The sequence below is a fragment of the Podarcis liolepis genome, assembly GCF_965112155.1.
Source record: "Podarcis liolepis genome assembly, chromosome: 3".
Taxonomy (NCBI): Eukaryota; Metazoa; Chordata; class Lepidosauria; order Squamata; family Lacertidae; genus Podarcis; species Podarcis liolepis.
Window position 1 is genome coordinate 62,706,622 of NC_139557.1, and position 22,149 is coordinate 62,728,770.

Here is a 22,149-nt window from a genome sequence, read left to right on the forward strand (position 1 = left end):
GGTGTGAGGCTTCATCTCCGGTAATGGAGAAAGCTCACGGAAGGGTTGTCAAGTCAGAGGGGGAAGAGTCTGACGGAGAAGACACAACTGCTGGCCCTAATGGGTCAGTAGGGTATCAGGTCACAGGTGCGTGGAAAAGTGTCGCACAGTGTGATTCTGGGAGTGTTGAAGGGGTTCAACAGGTGCCTGGGAAAGATGCCGGGAAGGGGCACAAGGCAAAGGGGAAGGTGTTGAACTCAGAGGGTCTTGTCAGAATGTGATGCAAGAGGGGGTGTGGGAGTTGGAACTTAACTGGTTAAGTTGTTCCCATGATGCCTCAGCATTCTGACGTCAGCTTTCGAAGCTGGGAGGAGTTTGGGCAAAAGATTGCCAGTCCCACTCTGTGTTCCGTGGGGAAAAGACGTAGCCTGTAATGGCGGAGAGGAGCCCAGGAAATCCCTGGGGGAAATGTTGGAATAAATGCTGTAAATAGACAAGCTGGACACACAAGCTGGACTCTGTGTGTTTGTCTGGAAGCTGAATCAAGCTGGTGACAGTTCTACACCGCTGTGTGAAACTCTGCTGAGCCGTGACTGAGTGGCGCAGCTGAGGGAAGCGCGCCGGACCGGGCAGCCATAAATCGCTAATCGAGGTTCGTAAATCAATTAGCGGGGGTCACGGCTAATAACCAAAAGTCACATCATCATCATTATTTTAAAATTGTTACATATGAAAAATAAGCCTATCAAGAATAAACTGTCTGTCCTAACCTCATTCAGATGCTCATTTTCTGTATGCAAGTGCATTTTGCTAGGGGGGACATTCAAAGATATCATCACCCAACCTGTTCCTTGAAACCAAGTTCAGGGACCAATCCCATGCCCCCACCAACATGCAGAAATAGCTCCCCTGTCTTCTTTGTGAATCTTTTCTTGCAATAGAACAAGCACTGTTGCTGATACCTCACGGGAAATAATCCCCTGGCATAGCCATAACAGATGATGTAAGTGCAAATGCAGAACTGGAGACAAACAGACTGGAGGTAGTATGAGTTAAAAGGCTATGGGAAGAAACTTCTCATTTGTTTAATAAATGCAGGCAACATTTGAAGTGACAGGTCTGTTTGACATTCAAGCGAGTTTATTTACAACTTGTGCCCAAGACCGTACATCTTTGCATTGGCTCAACACTATTAGAAAAAATATAAATAGAAAATACTTTATATGGGATCCACTGTTACACAGTGGTTACAATGTTTGTCTGAACTGGTAAAAGTCAGTACTGTATGTCTTGATTTCAATACAACCAGTGGTAAAAATGGGAACAGTGGTCAAGTTAAGTTAAGCAAAGCTCTTTGCAAGGCAACTGAATAAATAGAGTGAATAAAAAGGGCGGAATCTAGCCACTTTCTCACAGCTTTCATCAAATATAATGTTGCTTACAGTGGACCCCTCCTAACACCAAAAATGTCAGGGATTTTAGTTTTGGTTATGTATAGGATACCTTTTGTGTAGCCCAAAATGGTCAAGGACTGAAGCACATGTTCAAATATGATAAGTGGGCAATTGGTGGTTTCTGATTAAATTTTTGTGGCATCTACACCTGTCCACAATTTAATTAACCTATTCATTAAATATGGAATGAAAACGTATCTGGAATATCCTGAAATACTGCAAGAGCTCCCACAGCATGTTTTTCCTAGGGAATTTGCAATTTATAGGGGAAAAGAGCCTGTAGCATCTTAAAAACTAAGAAATCTTTGAGCATAAGCATTCATGAATTATCTATGTGCTGTAATAAAATTGTCATAGCCCTCTGTTGTTTCTGTTAAAACAGACTAAAATAGCTCTCAGTCTGGAAGTTTTTGCATTTTATAGAATAGTCCTTGGCTGCCACCTGCTGTTCTCTTGAGTGGATCCCCTTTTAGGACACTGTTACATCACATAACAATATAAATTACATTGTTGTTTTTTACACTTAAAATGTTAAGAACCACCATTAGCTTTTCAATGACAAGTGTGTTAGTGATTTACAGCCATTTTTCTAGATCAGACAGGAACACTGTAGTATTTACGTAGCCTGGTCTGGAGGGAATAAGACTGTCTTGAAGTAACATAATCAAACTTTTAAAATTAATTGGCCTTATATTATTTACTTGTGTCTAACACTGTGGACAGTGTTCTTGAAGCTACGAACATGAGTTTGAACAAGCTGCGGGAGGCAGTGGAAGACAGGAGTGCCTGGCGTGTTCTGGTACATGGGGTCACGAAGAGCCGGACACGACTAAACGACTAAACAACAAAACAACATTTGTATTAAATATATATTAAAGGAAAATGATTGCCCTTCAGTTTAAAATTTGGCCCTGGTAATAATTGTTGGCCTAGAATATTTTAGGAGCAGACACAGAGCCCAACTTTGGGGCAAACCTTTAACCCATAATTTATAACAGGGCCGGGGCACCTCAAGCCTTGGGGCGAAATGCTAGCCTCCCTTGGGACTTTCACCAGGCCATATCTCCCCCTAAGCCTTGTTTCACATCTTCCTTGAGTGTTTTGGCCTGGCTGGAAAATGTCAACCCTGATGATACTCTCTGCTTACCTGGATGGTGATAGAAGGGTGTGTGAGTGTGTGTAGAAACTAGTCTACTATATGGAGATAGGTTTTACATTAATTACTCCACACACTTTTTCCTCTGGCACTGCAAGCAGCCCCCAGATGGGAATGTCACTCGTGGATTGAAAAAGGTTCCCTGCCCACGATGTATAATGTAAACCACCAGCCAATGCTTCTTTATCTGCATGTATTTATCATGTATATGGCTGGATTTGCTGCTTTGCCAGATTATAAACTTAGAATCCTTAGTTTTGAAAATAACTTTTATATGGGGGAAGAATTCCCCTATTCTGCTTCCACATTCACTCCTCTTTCCCCCCATTATCACCATAAACAACTGCACTTCAAGACAGTGCCTAGAAGAAACACTGCTACTATCTTCCTCAGCAAGTTCTCATCTGTTTGTGATTCAAGGAGGATCACACTGCACCCAATTTAAAAGGATGCACAATTCCTCTTCCTCTGCTCTAGCCTTGCAAAAGCCTCCCACTTCCTCAATGACGCAACCTTTCAAAAGGGAATCAGCCCAGAGAAGACTGAGAGGGAAGGAACTCTCTTCCACATACTCTGCAGCTGTTGCTGCATGTCCCACAAAATCAAGCAGAAGAGACACACAGAAACTTCTTGAAACACAAACACACACACCAGCAGCTAATCTAGAGGGTGCCAGGAGGGCATCCAGCACAGCACAGTTTTCCACTCACATTTTTGCTTGGGATTCACCAGGCTTGCTAGGTACTGTGGCTGCACTGCTCTTCCCAATGCAATTGGTATCACAATTAACACTGAACTGAGAAAGGCTGAATTCTTGTATCTACATTTAGAAGGCATTTCTATTATACAGAGCCCCTTGCCCTTTTCTGATACTTCAAGATTTTTGAGAATTCTCATGTATGGCAACACGGCTGTAAATTTGTAAGTTTCCCCAGGGCTTCTCGTTCTGGGATCCTGAAGCACACAACAGAAACACCCTTCTTCTCAAACCTTCTTGTTTTCAATGCTGGGACAAGGGTCAACACTGTCTTTGAGAGTCAACTAATTTACTCCCTTCACTTTTCAGTCTAATTTACTCCCTTCACTTTAATTAGAGGATTCAGCCTAAGTATATTTTAGAATCATGTATCAAATTTAAAAATTAGTTTCTAACTTCTGAGCAGCAAGGTCACACCCTGGATTCTCAGTACAGAGCACTTCATATGACAAGAATGATGTTTTTTGATGGGTGGAAAATGATATAATTCCATAATTTCTTGTGCACACAGGGTCCTTTTGATATATCTAATGCACAAGTTAACATGTTTAGTCAAACAAAGTTGTACTTTGTATTAAAATTGCTTAATGGTTACGCAACCCTTTTGCAAAATCTCATTACTTATGCTGCTTATCATTCAGCCACCTACGCAGCTTGAAACCAATTGAAACTTTCAGGCTTTTTGACAATGCCAACAATAACACATCCATGCTAGAGGCTAAAATAATTAGGCACTGGTTTTTACATGGCATTGTTTATCATTCCAAGTTCTGAGTCGCAAAAGTGTGTGTCTTAAAACATTTCAGTTATTACAGAACAATGTAATAATTTGCAGAACGATTACTGATAAAACTCTACCAAGTGAGTCATTGGACTTTTATCATGCAAAAACTTACTCACATGATAGGATTTCACAACAAACAGAGCTGCAATCCTATGAGATAAAATGGTATTAAAATCAATTAAACTTTCTTCTCAGAAAACATGCATCAGATAAGTGTCAAAGCTGCTATCGGAAAAGCATTTGCTCCTGAGAAAACTGACTCGAAAGGGACATCAAGCCCACAATGTTAGATATACTTATTAAGATGTGGCGTGTATGTTTCTTGAATCGTGGGAAGGAAGGAGGCAGACAGGCTTGGAGGAGGAAATAAAACATACAGAAAGGGGGCAGAGAAAGAAATTAATATCCCGCGCCCAAGAAGCGACAAACAGACCACTCAGAAAAGAGGAGAGGCAGGAGAAGCCGAAAAGACACATGGGAGCAGGTGAGGGAAGGGAAATGAAATGGAAGGTGCCTCCAGACTGTCAGTATTTTGTGGGAGGGAGTCTACGCATATTGGAAATTAATGTTTGTGCAATTAAAATGGATTTAAGTGCTCTGTTGCTCTAGTGCTAGTGCAAAAAAATTAAAAAGAACATTGCCTTTTTGTGGTTTGGAAAGTGATGAGGAAATGCACTGAAAAGTGTGGGACGAATGAATGATTAATAGGAAAACGCCCACAAGCAATTCAGGATGAATGCTCATTATGATATAACCTCCCAGCATGCTTTGTGTAAGCAAATCAGAATGAGTGCTGAACACACTGGACACGCCCATAGAACTCTGCTTTCTTCTTGGTGCCAATCTCAATCTGGGGGAAAAGAGAGAGCGATAAGAAACTGGAATCAGTGATACTCCTCCTACTTCCTTTCAAAGCTTTCTGTAGTTTTCCAATGAGAGATTGCTCCTTTCTCAATTCCAAGGAATACAGGAAAAAAGTAAACTCCTGGAGAGGGGCAGGAGTGCAAAAGTTTCACAGGCACTGGAGGAGGCTTTCAGGGGCACCATTGCATTTGCCACACTGGGGACACCAGGCCTAATATAATGGGTGCTGTCAGGTGAGAGTTTTTGGTGGATGGAATCTGGCATTTCAACAGAGCTGGTACTTTTGGTAGTCCTGTATCACAGATCTTTGCCAGGATCTGTGTTGTCAACACATTTTATGAAGTTAAAAATGTAATTATCACTACCTACTTTTATTTCATTTCCTACTGACCTCACTGTTTAAAATTCCCCATACACATCTCCTCAACAATGTATATTCTCCTGTGATTTAGGTAACACTTTTATGAATCAAATGAAGTATATCAGAGATAGCCAATATGCTGCTATCCCATCATAACTTGTGGCACAGACCTTTCTACCTAGTATTCTCCCAAGAGAAAAAGGCTTCACACAACTCACTCTTCTTCCAATTACTACATACAATCCTCCATATGTGGAGCAAGAATCAGTTTTAAAATAAAACTGAAGGAGACTGGGTTAGTTGATCTCTTTTGCTGCAAATGCTTTGAAATAATTATGTGGTAAACCACCCCCTGGGGGGACCAAGTGTTTTTTCTTCCTTGTTTGTTGGAACAGAACTCTGGTTCTATTCTGTTGTTTGGGGCCATGCAGATTGGAGAAAGCAGTCAATGAAAAAGTTAAAAGCTCATATTCTGTGCATAGAGGTTAATTCTTTTGTAGTTATTTCAAATAACACACATTTTGGAAACTCAAAGCTGCCTCTTTTCAATCCTAGTAATGCTATCTTACTGGCAGAAAGTAAAGCAGCATTCAGATTACACCAGTGTCCAAACTTTTTTCAAAGAGGGCCAGATTTGATGAAGTGAAGGGCCATGAGAGCTGACCAAAGGGGCAACCAATGTTGTTGACCTTTTTTTAGGATTGAAGTTGTTGAGCATAGATTAAAAGGGAACCGTTACACAGATTTTTAAACATTTGCCATGTCAAACCAGTTCACTAAAATCTGAAGTGAACATTTTATAGGACTATGGCAGGACCCATCTAAAGTTTATGGCAGGTGTGGCCAACTCCCAAGAGACTACGATCTACTCACAGTTAAAAACTTGCAGTGATCTACCCCCTTTTGGGGGGTTCAGGTCAAAGTTGTTGAGCTTCTTCAGGGAGGAGGTAAAATATTGAGCTTTTTTTTTTAGGGGAGCCACAGTTGTTCAGCTTCTTTGGGGGGACCCAATGATCTACCAGTGATCTACCGCAGACGTCCAGTGATCTACCAGTAGATCACGATCTACCTGTTGGACATGCCTGGTTTATGGGAATGTGCTTTGACATTACTGATTAATTGCTAGGCTTCCTCTTGTGCCCCCCCCCCCGTTAATCCTGCCTTTTTGCGCTGGAAAACAAACTTGCTAAATCCACCCCGCCACATGCTCCTGTGCTTTTTAGAAGCCTAATTACAATAGTATCTTCGGTTTTATGCATTTGTCCATTTTAACCTTGTAAATTACCCTGGAATCAATGCTCATGAACATCAACATTAATAATAATAATATAATAATAATAATATTTTTTTATTTATACCCCGCCCTCCCCAGCCAAGGCCGGGCTCAGAGCGGCTTACAAGCAATAATAAAAACAAGTTGAATGATTACAGCTTAAAAACAAAATTAAAATACAACATTAAAATATTACAACATTAAAATAAAATGTAGCCTCAACGCAGGAGAAGGAAAGAAAAAAAGAGAGGGAAGGAATCAAATTGGCTTCAAGCCAAAGGCCAGGCGGAACAACTCTGTCTTACAGGCCCTGCGGAAAGAAATCAGATCCTGCAGGGCCCTGGTCTCATGAGGCAGAGCGTTCCACCAGGCCGGAGCCAGAGTTGAAAAGGCCCTGGCTCTGGCTGAAGCCAATCTAACTTCCTTAGGGCCCGGGACCACTAGGGTGTTGCTATTTATGGACCTTGAGGCTCTCCGTGGGGCATACCGGGAGAGGCGGTCTCGTAGGTACGAGGGTCCTAGGCCATGAAGGGCTTTAAAGGTCAAAAGCAGCACCTTAAATCTGACCCTGTACTCTACCGGGAGCCAGTGCAGTTTGAAAAGCACTGGGTGAATATGCTCCCATGGCAGAGACCCCGTGAGGAGCCTCGCTGCAGCATTCTGCACCCGCTGGAGTTTCTGGGACAGCTTCAAGGGCAGCCCCGCATAAAGCGAATTACAGTAGTCAAGCCTGGAGATGACCATCGCATGGATCACTGTGGCCAGGTCGGGGCAGGAAAGGTAAGGGACCAACTGCTTGATGCGGCGAAGGTGGAAAAATGTCGCCTTGGCTGTTGCTGTAACTTGCGCCTCCATGGAAAGGGAGGCGTCAAGGATTACACCCAAACTCTTAACGGAAGGCAATGGCACTAATTGGGCCCCTGCAAGAGAAGGGAGTTGGTCCCTCATCCCCATGCCATCCTGACCCAGCCATAGGACCTCTGTCTTTGAAGGATTTAGTTTCGGCTCCCTCGAAACCATCTAGCCACATCTTCCAAGCATCTGGTCAGTGTGTTCGGGGCCGAGTCGGTGTGGCCATCCATCAGCAGATAGAGCTGAGTGTCATCAGCATACTGGTGACAGCCCAGCCCAAAGCTCCAGATAATCTGGGATAATGCACACTTCTTCAGATACCATGCACGTGCATGCACATGAAAGCTCATACCAATAGCAAACTTAATTGGTCTCTAAGGTGCTACTGGAAGGATTTTTTTTATTTTGTTTCGTCTACGGCAGACCAGCACGGCTACCTACCTATATCTAAAAGATCAACATAGTTCTAATTGAAATAAATTTTAAAATTCAATAGCTACACAGCTTTCTCAACTACTGCATCTCCTATGGCGAGGGCTGCATCCCCTGTGGAAGTATTTCACCTTTGTACTGTCTTTAATGGCCCCAAAGCCCTGCCCAATCCTCATACTTTTAAGCCTTTTGTAGTCTGCCTTTGGGACGCGGGTGGTGCTGTGGGTTAAACCACAGAGCCTAGGACTTGCTGATCAGAAGGTCAGCGGTTCGAATCCCCACGACGGGGTGAGCTCCCGTTGCTCAGTCCCTGCTCCTGCCATCCTAGAAGTTCGAAAGCACGTCAAAGTGCAAGTAGGTAAATAGGTACCGCTCCGGCGGGAAGGTAAATGGCGTTTCCGTGCGCTGCTCTGGTTTGCCAGAAGCGGCTTAGTCATGCTGGCCACATGACCCGGAAGCTGTACGCCGGCTCCCTTGGCCAATAAAGCGAGATGAGCGCCACAACCCCAGTCGGCCACGACTGGACCTAATGGTCAGGGGTCCCTTTACCTTTACCTAGTCTGCCTTTACATAAGGGGCAGGGCCAGCTCCTCCATGAGGCAAGGTGAGGCAACTGCCTCGGGCAGCAGAATCCACAGGGGCGGCAGCTCCAGAAGTAAGTCTTTAGTCCCCCTCGTTGCCTGATGTAGATCTTCAGGCACCCCTTCATCCCTGGTGGGGAGGGGGAGGCCGCCATTTTGTGGCTCGCCTCAGTTGCCTCAATGTATTGGGCCACTCCTTTGCATTGGGTTAGAGAACACGATTAACGGCGCTTCGAACCACGGCAAGGAAATGAAGCGCGCCCACCTCTGCTCGCTATCGTCTTTCACGTTTCTTCCCCGCACGTGGGGGGAAACGTCCCTCGAGCTGCGACGAGGAACCGGAAGCCTCGTTGAAGAAACACCGAGCAGGCTACTGCTATTGCAAGCCCTAGGGCGCTTCTCCATTACCGCCCCGCCCCAGAAACTGGAGAGGCGGCGCTCTTTACCCAAACCTATGATGGCGGCGGAGGCGACTTCTGCCCACAGTGCCGGAGCTGGGCGGGGCGACGGCGACGGGAGCGGGACCTCCCCACAGAGAAGGAGAGGCGGCAGCGCCTCTCCCGCAGCCGGCCCGGGATAGCTCGAGCGACGCGGTTGAGGCTATGAGCCGCGGCGTTGGAGGTGGTGGTGGCGCGCCGGCGAAGCCCCCGAGGGCGCAGGCCTTCCGCCTGCCCGGCCGTCACGGCTACGCGGTCGAGTTCTCGCCTTACCTGCCCGGGCGCTTGGCCTGTGCTGCCTCGCAGTACTACGGGATTGCAGGTGAAGCGGCAAGCAGAGTGCGCATGCGTGGAGAGGGGGCAAAGCCGCGTTGTGTTTTCCAGGCTGCCCGGTTCTTCCTGCCCATCGACGTTGGTTGAAGGATGTGGTTTGCCGGGCAAGCAATTCTTTTAAATTTAAAAAGAGTAATCTAAAAAGAAATCGAACGGCATCCCGTTTGCATGTTCGCTCCAGCCCCGCTTATTTAGGATTACCTTCCAAGCAAGCGTGATCCCAGCCTTGTTGACTTGACAGCAAAGCCCCACGGATTTCGGTGGGGCTGGCTAGTTGCTGCCGCCTAGGCTTGAGGGCTGCAGCCTTTAGATGAGTATGCGCTCAGTGGGGCTTGCTTTGGAGTAAGCACGCTTGTGGTCGGGCTCGTGCTTCGACGTTGAAAGGTTCCCACTGTGCATAGTAGAAAAAGGCAGTGCTTTTTTTCTTTAAAAATGTTTAGGGCTACTCTCATTTGGACTCAAGAAAAATCACCATTTTATAATTCAAATCGGGGAAAATAAATACAGTAAATGGACAAAAGTGCGAAGATTCGCAAATGTTTAGGGGTATGCATACCCCCAGAAAAAAAGCACTGGAAAAAAGTGTGTATCGAAGGCATCCGAACAGAAGAAGCGTGCTGTAGGATTTCTTGTAAGATTCTGAGCTGGAGGAAAGAGTGTTAAAATAGCACTTCCATCATGTGCAGTGTCAAAACTGCTTACTAAAACACACATACCTAATCCCAGTTGTTTTTTGAGGTACTTGTGGCTGATACTTAGATATAAAGACCAACCTTAACAGTGTTTAAACATAAGGGCCTAAGAACAGTCCTGCTGGATCAGACCAAAAACCCAGTAGCCAACGATATGCCCATGGAAAACCCATAAGCAGAACACTCTCCACTTGTGCTCCCCAGCGACTGTTATTTACAGGCATATCACCTCTTATACGCACTAAAGGACAACTTCATATACTGTATATGCCACTGTAGTATCTTCTTTGTTTTAGAAAATGGTTGATTCCAAACTGTAACACTTGACTGTAACACTTTAGATAGGTTTGATTGTGTAAGTGAAAAAAACAACTTGAACACCGGGTATTTTATAGAATTGTTTTGCAATCCTGTGCATGCGTTCCTGAAAGCAACTCCTGTAAGTCAATCTTCTTAAATTTGGTGGCATTGGACCTGACATTCAAGCTTGCTTAAGATGTCTAGTAATGTTCAGCTGAGGTTTTAAAATGCTTTGTATTTATCTCTAAGACTACTGTTGAGTGTCCTGTCACTTCTTACCAATCCCATACCAATGAAGAACATGGTTCTGATCTTGCACCAATAGCATTAATTTCATGGGATTTGTGCAAAAGAATGTCCTGGTGAATTATGTGCTTGTATGACTTAATATATGAATTCTACACAGTATGTTTACATAAAATATGTAAGGTTTGCTGTATTAAGTGGTGCTTACTTAACAGGTAAATATACTGCAATTGACAACAATTAAGTGCATATTTATACAACTTAATGAAGTCAATGGAGTTAAACTCCCACAACTTTCTGTGGCTACTGTTTCTTTACTAAGGTAACAAGAGTAGTAGTTTACAAGCATTTTACTGTTGATTTCCCCACCCTTCTGCTTCAGTGTCTAACTTTGCATTTTCCCCATCACACATTTATAGCTGTTGATTCCTACCCACTATGGCACGGGTGTCAAACACAAGGCCCGCAGGCCGAATCAAGCCCGCCAGACCTCGTCATGTGGCCTGTGTATCCGCTGCCGGCCACCAGCCTTCACCTTTTATTCTCGCTTCTTCTTTTTTTTTGACACAAGAAAGCCGCCTCTTCAGCGCATGCACGGCAGCCTACAAGCCAGAGAACGTCTGCCCTCTAGCGGCGCCGGCTGTTCTGCTGCGGCCTCCGATGACTTTGAGTTTGACACCCCTGCACTATGGCATTTGGACTCTGTTTTTTTTGAATTGCTGCCAGCCCAAGTGGTCAGTGCAGAGCTGGACAAATAAATACCCTGACATGGTATAGACAGCTATCATCCTAATAATTCAAGTACTTCACTCTAATCTAATTATCCTAAAGTATAGTCTAAAGATAGATAAGACCACTGTTTGCTACATTAAACCAGATTGAAGCTAGTCTATTTGTGATATTTCCAGGGAACCACAATTATGCCACATTGGGTTCTATGGTGGAATAATGACTATAAATTAAAGAAAGAAAATAAAGAAAATAAATACTATATTCTACTATAAGGTATTTCCTTATTTTCAAAGAGTAATATTTTTCTTTTTCAGGTTGTGGAACTCTTGTAGTATTAGAACAAAATGAAGCTGGAATTCATCTCTTTAGAAGGTACTATTGTTCTATAACTTATTAATAAAAATATAATCATATAACCTTGATGTATTGGAATTGTCTCTAACCATCAAAATCGGAGCAGTCAAGTAAAGAAAGTTGTGATCAACTTTTGGACTTCAATGTTATTTTAGAAGCTTCATTTTGTTTCTGAATCCAAGCCAAAACTTGGATTTAATGGAACAATAATGGGATCCTTGGCTGCCTGGGATATATTTCCAAAATTAATTTCTGATTATTCTTGAGGGGATAATCTTTAACTACTTTAGCTAGGCTGTAGCGAGGAATCATTCATGTGCTCTGACCCTTCAAGGGCAAAATAGGTTAATTCACAGGTCCAAATATATAGAAGTGCACAAACTTTGGAATGTCTTGGTGAGCCACAAGGTAATGCCCTGTTCCCCTCACCACCTCTACACTTTAAACTTAGGGGAGAAGGGAGACTTTCTACTTCAGGGATGCTGAGAGGGTCTCCAGCGTAGTGCAGCTGAAGGAATATGCTACCCTTTCTCACTAGATTCAAGTACAGGAGAAAGTCTGAGGCTTGTCACACTTCACACTCACCAGAATGCAGTGAGAAACACAATGGCAAGCATGACAATTAGAATTATGGATTCTTGCAGGTGTGCTTCTGCAAAATGATTTGCATTCAGAAGAGAATGTGATTCTTTAGTACACTGTGTGGATGGGGATGCCTGTATACACCCATTTAGGTGCCAATGAGTGCTTCCATCTGCAGTCTTGGTGCCTTGCCTAAGTTGTGTCCAGTACCTTGCATGTGACTACATCTCTTAACTGAGACTGTGGAATTTTAGCTACAATGCTCCTTGAATGCCGTTTAGAACGTAAACCCTTTAAGCAGAAAAGGGATTTAAAAACCAGTAACGGGTAAGTGACTGAGGCCTACCATTTGGCAGACTGAGGCCTACCAGACCTCAACCCTTACATAAAGTTTTAGGGCCAGGGGAAGCAACTGAGGAGGTGGGCAACAGCACTCTTGAGATTCCTGACCAAGACGTCAGCTTATAGGTTTTACAGCCAGCGCAGGTAGTGCAGGGCACACACAAGTTGTGCTGCCCTTTATGGAGATGCAGGAGAGCAAAGCTTAAAGCAGTGGTGAGGAACTCTGCAATGTTGTTGCACACCAACTCCCATCATTCTAGTTTAAAACATAGGAGAGGCACCAAGCTATGGAAGGCTAACTTTGTGAATCAGGCAAGTTATTTATCAGTTTTTTAAAAAATCCTGCTCTCCTCCTAAGGAGTTCAAAGTAGCATTAGTGGTTCCCATCTTATCCTTACACAAGTTCTCTATGAGGTAAGTTAGGCTAAGACAGAATGTGTTTGGCTATAGAGTGCTCAGTGAAGCTTCAAGACTCATCCAAGATCTTATTCTTGGTTGTTCCCCAGTCCAAAACTATCACTCTTTCTATGGAACTATACTGACTCCTGAGAAGTATTTTTTTTTTAAAAAATCAGACTTAAATCTGCTATCTTTGCATATGAATTTATTTAAGTTATGTACCATTTCTCATGAACTAATGTGTTGGTTGCTATTTGTTTAGTTTTGACTGGAACGATGGCCTGTTTGATGTGACATGGAGTGAGAACAATGAGCATGTGCTTATCACATCCAGTGGAGATGGATCATTACAAATCTGGGACACAGAAAAGCCCACAGGTCCACTTCAAGTCTATAAAGAGCACAGTCAAGAGGTATAATAGATCTTGTTGTTGCATTTCTTTTCATTCACAAATAGGGACCTAAACACTTAGGCCTACTAAATACCTACTAAGTTGATAAACCAATGATAAGTGCAGTATTGACTTTACTCTTAGATTTCATTTTTCATCCTTTTTTGGGGTAATAGCTTGGAATTGGCACTTTGAGCTGAATTCTCCTAATCTCTCTATTGGTTTCTTGCCATTGGTCTTGCTCCACTTTCTTGTGTTGTTTCTGAACAAAGGAAGATCATCTTAAAATTTAAAGACTACAATTAAAAATGTTAATAACAATTGTTAATTGTAACAATTAACTTATTTTTGAACACAGGAAAATCATATTAAAATTTTTAAGAGAAGCACTGCAGATGAGTTATAATTCTTACTAAAAAATTAGGAGAATTAAATTACATCCTCTAGAAATTGTAGTGATCTATCCTAAAGTTATATTTTATTTATCTTTTTCAGAGTTGCCACACATACTGAGTTGTCGGTTTTTTAAAATAATATTTTATTTTTTACCAACCACCAAAACACAGTGAAACAGTGAACCACCCCACCCCCCCAGGCAGCTGATACACTGGGTATACATATTGAGTTAAGCTGTTCGTGTAAATGTGACCGTCTATTTAAGCAGAGCAGTGCATAGCATATAGCTTTTCTGATCCACTCGGGGAAAAACCACAATCATTTCATCATCCATAACATTAATAGCAAACATAAAAGTTTTCACATTCTATAAACTGAACTCAAAAGATTTTTTTCTGGGCTACAGAAATCATTAGCTTGTATTCTCCTATATCATATGAACTTCTGCCTTCTGAAATGAGTTATTACTTATTGGCTCTCATAAAGATGCCTAACCTCTATTTTTTTGCAGACATTGCAGCTATACGGGTTTCACAGAAGCGTGCTGACTCATAATGTTCTGCTAGCCTTCTAATATCTGAAAAATCCTTCAAGAATTATAGCTAATTTTGCTGTGGTTCATATCTGCTGAGGATTGTATTGATCATATAATTTATTTGCCCAGTGAAAAAGAATAAACTTCCTCCTAAGCATCAGAGGTTAGAAAGAAATTCACTGTTTTGGGAAGACCTGTTTTTAAGCTATTCCTATGACAAAGGGCTTGCCTCCTCCACTTATAAGTATCTGAATCATGTGATTCCTGGAGACAATTTGAGAAGATTATGAAGACTACAAGTCTGAGCCAAATCTAGTCTCTGGGACTACCCTTGAAACTTTGAAGGTGTATTGTTTATTGAAAAAGGAAAGGTGATTGCTCAAGAAACTACTTGGACATGCTTTTTACTGTCTGATGCAAATTCGCCACCCTGTGAAGTGAAAGCGACTCATGATGTTTGACTCCAGGGTCATCACATCAGTACAGAGGAGACACACAATCATTCCATTTGCGCTGATGTTTGAGCCAGCACCACTGATGTGTCAAGGAAAAGGGCATGTTGCAGTGAGATGGGCTTGGTGGCATCACCTTGGGCTTCACCTTCTAGCACAAGCAGAGTGTTTCACCAGCAAGTTTCTGTCAGTAAGGGAACTGGGGTCACCATTTGAGGCAAGTGAGACAGAGGCCTTGGCAAAGATTGGATGCCCCGTGGGTTGTTGTGTTAGTTGTTAAAATGGTGGCACAGGCTCTCAGTTCTTAGCATTAAGAAGTAGTTACAAGTAGTTTGTAACTACTTCTCAATGCTAAAATTATATTTGTAGAATACAGCACAAGAAGAAACTGGATGTCCAGTGTCTCATCATTGGGGAGGGGGGCTTGAATGAGCAGTACAGAGATGGGATCCAAGGCCATAGGACAGAGCCGTCTGTCTGTCTGTCTGTCTCTCTCCCCACTCCAAAATGAATGTCAGGGCCACACAGCATGCAAACAGAAGTGCCGGATTGGTGCTGTGGGTGGCAAATCAACATTATATAAAACTAATACATTATCTTCAGAGCAAGGATTAAGTCTTGCACATCAGATACTCAGAGCAAGATGAAATCTGCCTTCCTCCCTCTCCTTACTTTTGGGTCTCACATATCAGAGTTTGTGGCAGCTTGTCTATAAATATGTAAGACATAGTCTTTGCCCTAAAAATGATAATATTTTACTAAAATATTACATTATTTTAAACGTAGTTTGGGGATAGTCTAGACTGTTTATTGCTTATGAAGCAAGAGAACTGAAGGCATCAGCCATGGATTAGAGACATTTGTAGCAAAATGTGTACTGTGAGATAAAGAAAAGACTCTTGCAGGTCATCTAAACATTTAGCAAGATTCCAGACTGGAATATGGATACAGATATCTGGCTGCCATTGCTTTTGAAGAATATCTTAATGCTTAATCCATTTCTTAAGAATACTCTCATTAATGTTAATAATATTTCAGAAATAAGCCTGAGAGCTTTTTGTTACTGTTGAGGGTAAATCCTAATCCTCCCAGCATCAAGAGAATAAATAATATAAATATTATATAGATCTTTATATCAGAGAGACTGTTGCTTTTCATTCTACCATTGACAGACTTTGGCACTTAAATGTTCTCTGAGTGATACGACTACTTGTTTCAGAGAATAATGCTGTAAGCATCACATTTTGTTAGATGTTTCTTTTATCTTGCCCTTTGTGTCTGATCTTGTATAACCACACACACACACACACACACACACACACACACACAAACACACACACACACAACTATCAAAGCCAAACTTAAAAGTAGTCACTTGCCTGGTTGAAGGGTAATAATTGTCTCTAAGCAATATTTTTATTTATTAGGTAGTAAAAAGTTTCACGCTAATAGCATCTCTTAGTTTGCTTACAAGGCTTATCAAAAGAAAATCAGCTGGTACAGATAAAGTAAAATGTTTCTTGTTTAAAGTCTTTTTGCATGTTGGTAGGTTCCATTTGGGCAAAGCAGGTGTCGCAGGCCCAGCAGGTCTATTTTTGCATACTGCATCAGGATTAGCATTCGACAGTTATGGGAATGGTGTTCCACAAGCAGCGAGGACTTTGTGAATTAATGCCCCAAGAGGCTTATCACGGAAACCTCAATATAGTGGTTGGGCTGCCAAATTATTTGTGTTTTGCAGCCTAGTTAACTCACAAAATAGCTATTTAACAATGAGAGGAAAATAGTCTTGCAATCCTTCATGAGTTGCCTCAGATTAAACTTTGTGAAGTACAATTGTCGAGATATGCTTTCAGATTTTTTTTAGCAGAGTGGACAAACAAGGCTGGCAGTTCTGACATGTTGGAATCAGAACTGTCTGGATGTGGTATTCGCCCATTGTGAATCTCTGTATAGGGGGATCCACTGGTACTTTGAATTGTGAAAGAGATACAGTGTTCAAAAACCTAGGGGGTTTCCTGGTTTGGACATTGCCTTCTGTACACAATAAAGGGAGTGGAGGAAAGATGAGGGGAAAATGTGTCAGCCTGACGATAGCCTGATAGAATCATAGAACTGTAGAGCTGGAAGGGATCACAAGGGTCATCTAGTGTAACCCCCTACAATGTAGGAATCTTTTGCCCAACATAGGGCTCAAATCCACAACCCTGAGATTAAGAGTCTCATGCTGCACCAACTAAGCTACCAGAACAGAGGTGAATAATATCTGGGCAGAGGTTTAGGAGATAGTCATAGTGAGCAACAGAAATGGCTCTAATCATTTGGACCATAGGGACCATCTTGGAGAGCACATTGTAAATTGCTTTGAGGTTACTTTTTAACAACCAAGTGGTGTATGAATTTTATGAAATAAATAATAAGTAACGGAAAGGTTTCAGCTTTCTGTTTTAGGAAGCGGAGCCTCAGTTCTAAAGTAAAAACTGCAGTAGTACATTTCCACAAATAATACAATGCATCTACCTACTCATTTATTTCTCATTTCATATGTCATATCATGTAGCTAAATAAGCTTGCATCTTAAGAACGTGTTACTGAGACTTCATGTATCATTAAGCCTTATACAGTGGTACCTCGGGTTACAGACACTTCAGGTTACAGACTCCGCTAACCCAGAAATAGTACCTCGGGTTAAGAACTTTGCTTCAGGATGAGAACAGAAATTGTGCTCTAGCGGCACAGCGGCAGCGGGAGGCCCCATTAGCTAAAGTGGTACCTCAGGTTAAGAACAGTTTCAGGTTAAGAACGGACCTCCAGAACGAATTAAGTTCTTAACCTGAGGTATCACTGTATAGCAGACAGTTTAATTCCTGGTGTTAACAAGAGAAAGCTTTCATTGTGGGGCTTTGTTTTGCTAGATATGCAAACATTTCAGAAGGTTTATGCTTTAATTGATTTCATAACAAATATTCTCACTGGTGGCAGGACAGAAAAAAACCACTCTAACTATAGTTTGTCTAACTTGGATGCTTTGTGAACTTGTAAACTGAAATTAATCCAATATTTGCAGGTTTACAGTGTTGATTGGAGCCAGGCCAGAGGAGAACAACTAGTAGTATCTGGGTCGTGGGATCAAACAGCAAAATTGGTAGGTTTGTACTTCTAGCTATTTAAATTTTGTATTAATTCAACATGCAGGAAGAGAATCCTCTCTTAACCTGTGCCATTCTGTTGACTCTTTGTTTGAACAGATGCTACCTTGCTCTCTCTGCTGAAATTATACTGGCTTAATAAAAATGAAGATGGTTTAGGTCAAGAATGGGGAATCTCGGAATTCTAACTCTCATAATCCTTGACCATTAACCATGCTGGTGGGAGTTGCAGTCCAATAGCAACTGGAGGGCCACCCCTGCTTTATTTCTTGCAAATGCCATAGGCAGTGAATGAATTCAGTATCTGGAGTCAGCACAGGTTGTGGTTCTCCACATAGCAGAAGACCAACTGTTCAAACCTGTGTGAGAGATTTAAGAAAAATTGCCACTGACCCACTGGGTTGATGATGAAAATAAATCTGAACATAATATTATGTGAAGCAGAATTCCTGGGAAACGTGCAAAACTACAGGTGCTGAAGTATTGCTTTTGGACCTACATGTCCTGCAGTAAGAGGTGAATAAGATGAAAACAGAAAAATAGTACTGCCACTGATATAGAAAGTATATTAGGCCTGGTCTGAGCATGCAGTTGAATGAGATAGTAGAATTCTGAAGATTGTTCCCCTTCAGCTGTAGGTGAAGGCGCCATTTTTTAATCCATCTGAAATTGCCTACCTCCAAAAAGTCTATCGTTGTTCTATTTCTTCTTGAATACGTTCTGCTAGCATGTTGTCATATGTACCAATTAAAAAAGTTTCACGAATAACAAAACCAGAAGTTTAAAGTTTGCTGTCATAAGTGCTGGAGAGAGATTTTTTGCAACACAAACAAGATAAGATGGTAACGAGATTGCTCTAGGACAATGTAGGAGTATTTAAGCACTCAGGTTGTATAGAATTATTCATGCTGCAGGATGGAAAATAGCTAATTTTCAGATATATAAAGCAAAGCTGCTTCATAGGTGCACATTTCTAACAGATCTCAGATTCACACTCCTACACAGAGAAGTTGTTCTAGTGGAAGATGACACCTTTTTATTTTGTATTATTTTCAGGGACAAACATGACAACAACTAGTTATTTTTTCTTTCATTTTTTTGCAATGCCAAAAGAGAGCATTTTTCTGTCTTTGAATTGGCTCTGTTTTTAAAACTATCTGGGGCTATTTAAAAATAATGAAGTTCATCCTGTGCCTGTTTATGCAAACATAAATCATAGTGATTCCAATGACAGTTGCTACCAAGTAAGTGTGCCTATAGTTATACCTTAAGTTTTAAAAAAGTCAAGGGCTGACATGACTGAATTTAAAATGAAAACCTAATAAACATAATAAAAAACAAAGTTCATCTGTGTAGTAATTTTCCTCTTCTCAGTACTACTCAAAAGTAGAAAATGCTGCCCTGTTTATGAACATCTTATAATAGGACAACAATGTATGCTGTAGTGCACATATTTAGCAAAACAGGCCTATGTTTTTAATGTGAGCAAATAAAATTCAGTATATTGCCTTCAGTTATTACACTGCACAAACAGCTGTTTATTTGTTTACATTATATCTAGTGGGATCCTGCAGTGGGACAGTCTTTATGTACTTTTAAAGGCCACGAAGGTGTCATTTACAGCACAATATGGTCTCCGCACATCCCAGGCTGCTTTGCATCTGCCTCAGGTAAATATTTAACTGTGCAGTCATACTCAAAAGCGGAACTCTTACATTATTTTTGATTGCTTTCAAATCCTGTCCAGCAGGTGGTGGTATAAATTTATAGAAGTGGCAGAAGAAATGATAAATGTATAGCTATAATTGAAGTGGAGGTTCAGTAGTTATCTTTTAAATCCACTGACTTGGTCTCTCTACATGGATCAGCAATTGTCTCACTTGAGTGAGCTAGTGGCAATTTTTCATACTGGCATTTCCACCCCACCCCACCCCCCGCTTCTCTTGAAAAAGTTTTTTCCCCCTTGCCTGTTTGTTTGTCTGTATGGCAGTGTAATGCTTTGCTATACAATCAGGCTTCACATCTTTTACCTGATATTTCTGTGTCCAGGAGATCAAGGCGTTCCCTGAAAAATGCACCTCGGCAAGGCTTTAGGTAGTGTGTTGATTAAATTTTGAAGCCTGTGGTTCATAAGAATCGAAAACCAACCATTGTGTAACTTCAACTCATGCTTATTTCTTGTGTATCTGGCTGACTTTTTATCAAAATGATTAGTATCTCTTGGGGCAAGCTGAAATCCTCACAATGATTTGAAAAGGGATTTGGGAATATACTGAAAAGGTTCACTGCAGTAAAGATTTAAAAAAAAAAAAAAACGATTTCCAGAATATACTTTAGGCTAACACCTTCATACTGTTGCACCAATTTACTTCCTATGGTTTTATAGGATTATTGTAGTGGCGGCATTAAGACTTAATGTTTGTATCATGCTTTTGAGTGTTCAGAGTGCTTTGTTCACATTACCTTACTGCTGTTTTTGCAATAAATCTTATATATATATATATATATATATATGCAGGTTTTGGTGTCTTCGGGTGTCTTCCCGTGTAAGAGTTGGGGTGTCTAGGCGACGTTTCGACGAGGTCTCACTCGTCATCTTCAGGCTGGTGCTTTCGGCTTCTTGTTACTGGAACAGAACTCTGTTCCAGTAACAAGAAGCCGAAAGCACCAGCCTGAAGATGACGAGTGAGACCTCGTCGAAACGTTGCCTAGACACCCCAACTCTTACACGGGAAGACACCCGAAGACACCAAAACCTGCATTCCTGTACCCGTGAAAATCTACGAAAGCAAATATACATATATATATATATATATATATATATATATATATATATATATAGTGGGGAGATTGAAGGCAAACATGAGCAATAGTGGCATCCTGTAACCAAAGTTAGTTTACAAAGTAAGATATCAAACCACAGTTTTATTCTTGGGTGTTTTTTTTCTCCCCAACTGCATTTTGTTAGTTCTCTGAGTACATAGCATGGAATTGTTGCTTTCAGTAATGATGTCTTGAGGTTACTAATGCATGAATTACTGTGGCCTGACTGTCCGGGTCTAAGAATGGCTGCAGTTGGCATACCAACCATGTCAGGGAACTGCCATCGGAGGGACAGGTGGTGGAAGGGCTCACGGAGGTTGGGAGAGACCCAGCAGCGGAAGCAGGAACCAGCAGGGGGAGAGGTGGGTCTCTGAGGGAAAGCGAGCAAGAGGGAGGGCTCAGGGACACGTCCAGTGAGAACAGTGGGGAGGTTTCTGGACCTCCCATAGGGAGACCCACTCCTCGCCGGAAACTGTCACGCCGTGAGTCCAGAAGACGTGTTTCCGTTAAGGAGCTTTTATGTTGGAAGCGATTCCGAAAGCAGCCACTGTCGGAATCTGCGAGTGACTAGAGGAGCCATGTCTGAGGGGCTCCGTCACAGACAGAGGTTTGTGGACTTGAACAAACTCTGAGGGACTACGATTTTACGCACAAGCAGCTCATCATCCCATCACAAACCATATCTGGTAAAATGATTTCGTAGCCACTAAGCTACATGAGCTTCCAGTGAGAAAGATGGATTCAGGAGCACTCCCAAGCTCCAAACCTGTTCTTTCAGAGGGAATGCTATCTTGCCGAGAACAGGCAACCGGTCAATCTCTCGGACACCCACAGTGCCTCCTATTTCCCAGAGTCGAAGCTCAGTTTACCATCCATTCCATTACTGCAGCGAGATAACAGTCCAGATAATGCACAGTCTCTTTTGACTCAGATGTTACAGGGAAGTAGAGCTGTGCGTCATCAGCATACTGACGACATTTTGCCCCAGAGTTCAGAATGACCATACCCAGTGGCGTCATATAGATATCAAACAAAACTGGGGACAAGATTGTACCCTGCAGTACACCTGAGTACGAGGACCAGGGAGCCAAAACACAGTTTCCAATGCTACTCTCTGGGCATAACTTTTTAGGTAGGAGTGGAGCCATTGTGAAAGAAGTGATTCCAATATGCATCCCATGGAACCAGTCCAAGAGGATCCCATGGCAAATGTATCAAAAGCTGCTGAGAGATGGAAGAAGCAGTAACAGAGGTGCACTCCTTGCATCTTGCTCTTGATATAGGTCATCCATCAGGGTGACCAAGGCTGATTCAGTCCCCAAACTGTGCCTGAACCCAAAGTGAAATGGATCCAAGTAATTCATATTCTCCAGGAACTCCTGCAACTCCTTTGCCACCACCTTACCCAAGAAAGCAGCATTTGCAAACAGGTGGTAGTTGTAAGCCATAGGACTCACATATTACACATTTTTACCTTTACAGCAATAAACAT

The 22,149-nt window shown here is 42.1% G+C and overlaps 1 protein-coding gene and 1 long non-coding RNA gene across 2 annotated transcripts in view; one reads left to right on the forward strand and one right to left on the reverse strand.

Annotated features, from left to right (window-relative positions):
* Positions 1-1,031: 1,031 nt before the first annotated feature.
* Positions 1,032-8,932, reverse strand: LOC310704570. The gene is made up of 2 exons (XR_014524885.1): positions 8,468-8,932; positions 1,032-4,980 (listed from the first exon to the last, which is right to left on the reverse strand). It is a non-coding gene; the product is annotated as an uncharacterized lncRNA (long non-coding RNA).
* Positions 8,933-8,985: 53 nt separating this feature from the next.
* The window catches only part of PEX7 (peroxisomal biogenesis factor 7), a 71,933-nt gene continuing 58,769 nt past the window's right edge, over positions 8,986-22,149 (forward strand). The window contains exons 1-5 of the mRNA XM_083498205.1: positions 8,986-9,252; positions 11,548-11,605; positions 13,173-13,323; positions 17,753-17,830; positions 19,396-19,504. Of these exons, the coding sequence (XP_083354331.1) occupies positions 9,096-9,252; positions 11,548-11,605; positions 13,173-13,323; positions 17,753-17,830; positions 19,396-19,504 (553 nt within the window). The 5' untranslated portion in view covers positions 8,986-9,095. The remainder of the gene's footprint in view (positions 9,253-11,547; positions 11,606-13,172; positions 13,324-17,752; positions 17,831-19,395; positions 19,505-22,149) is intronic.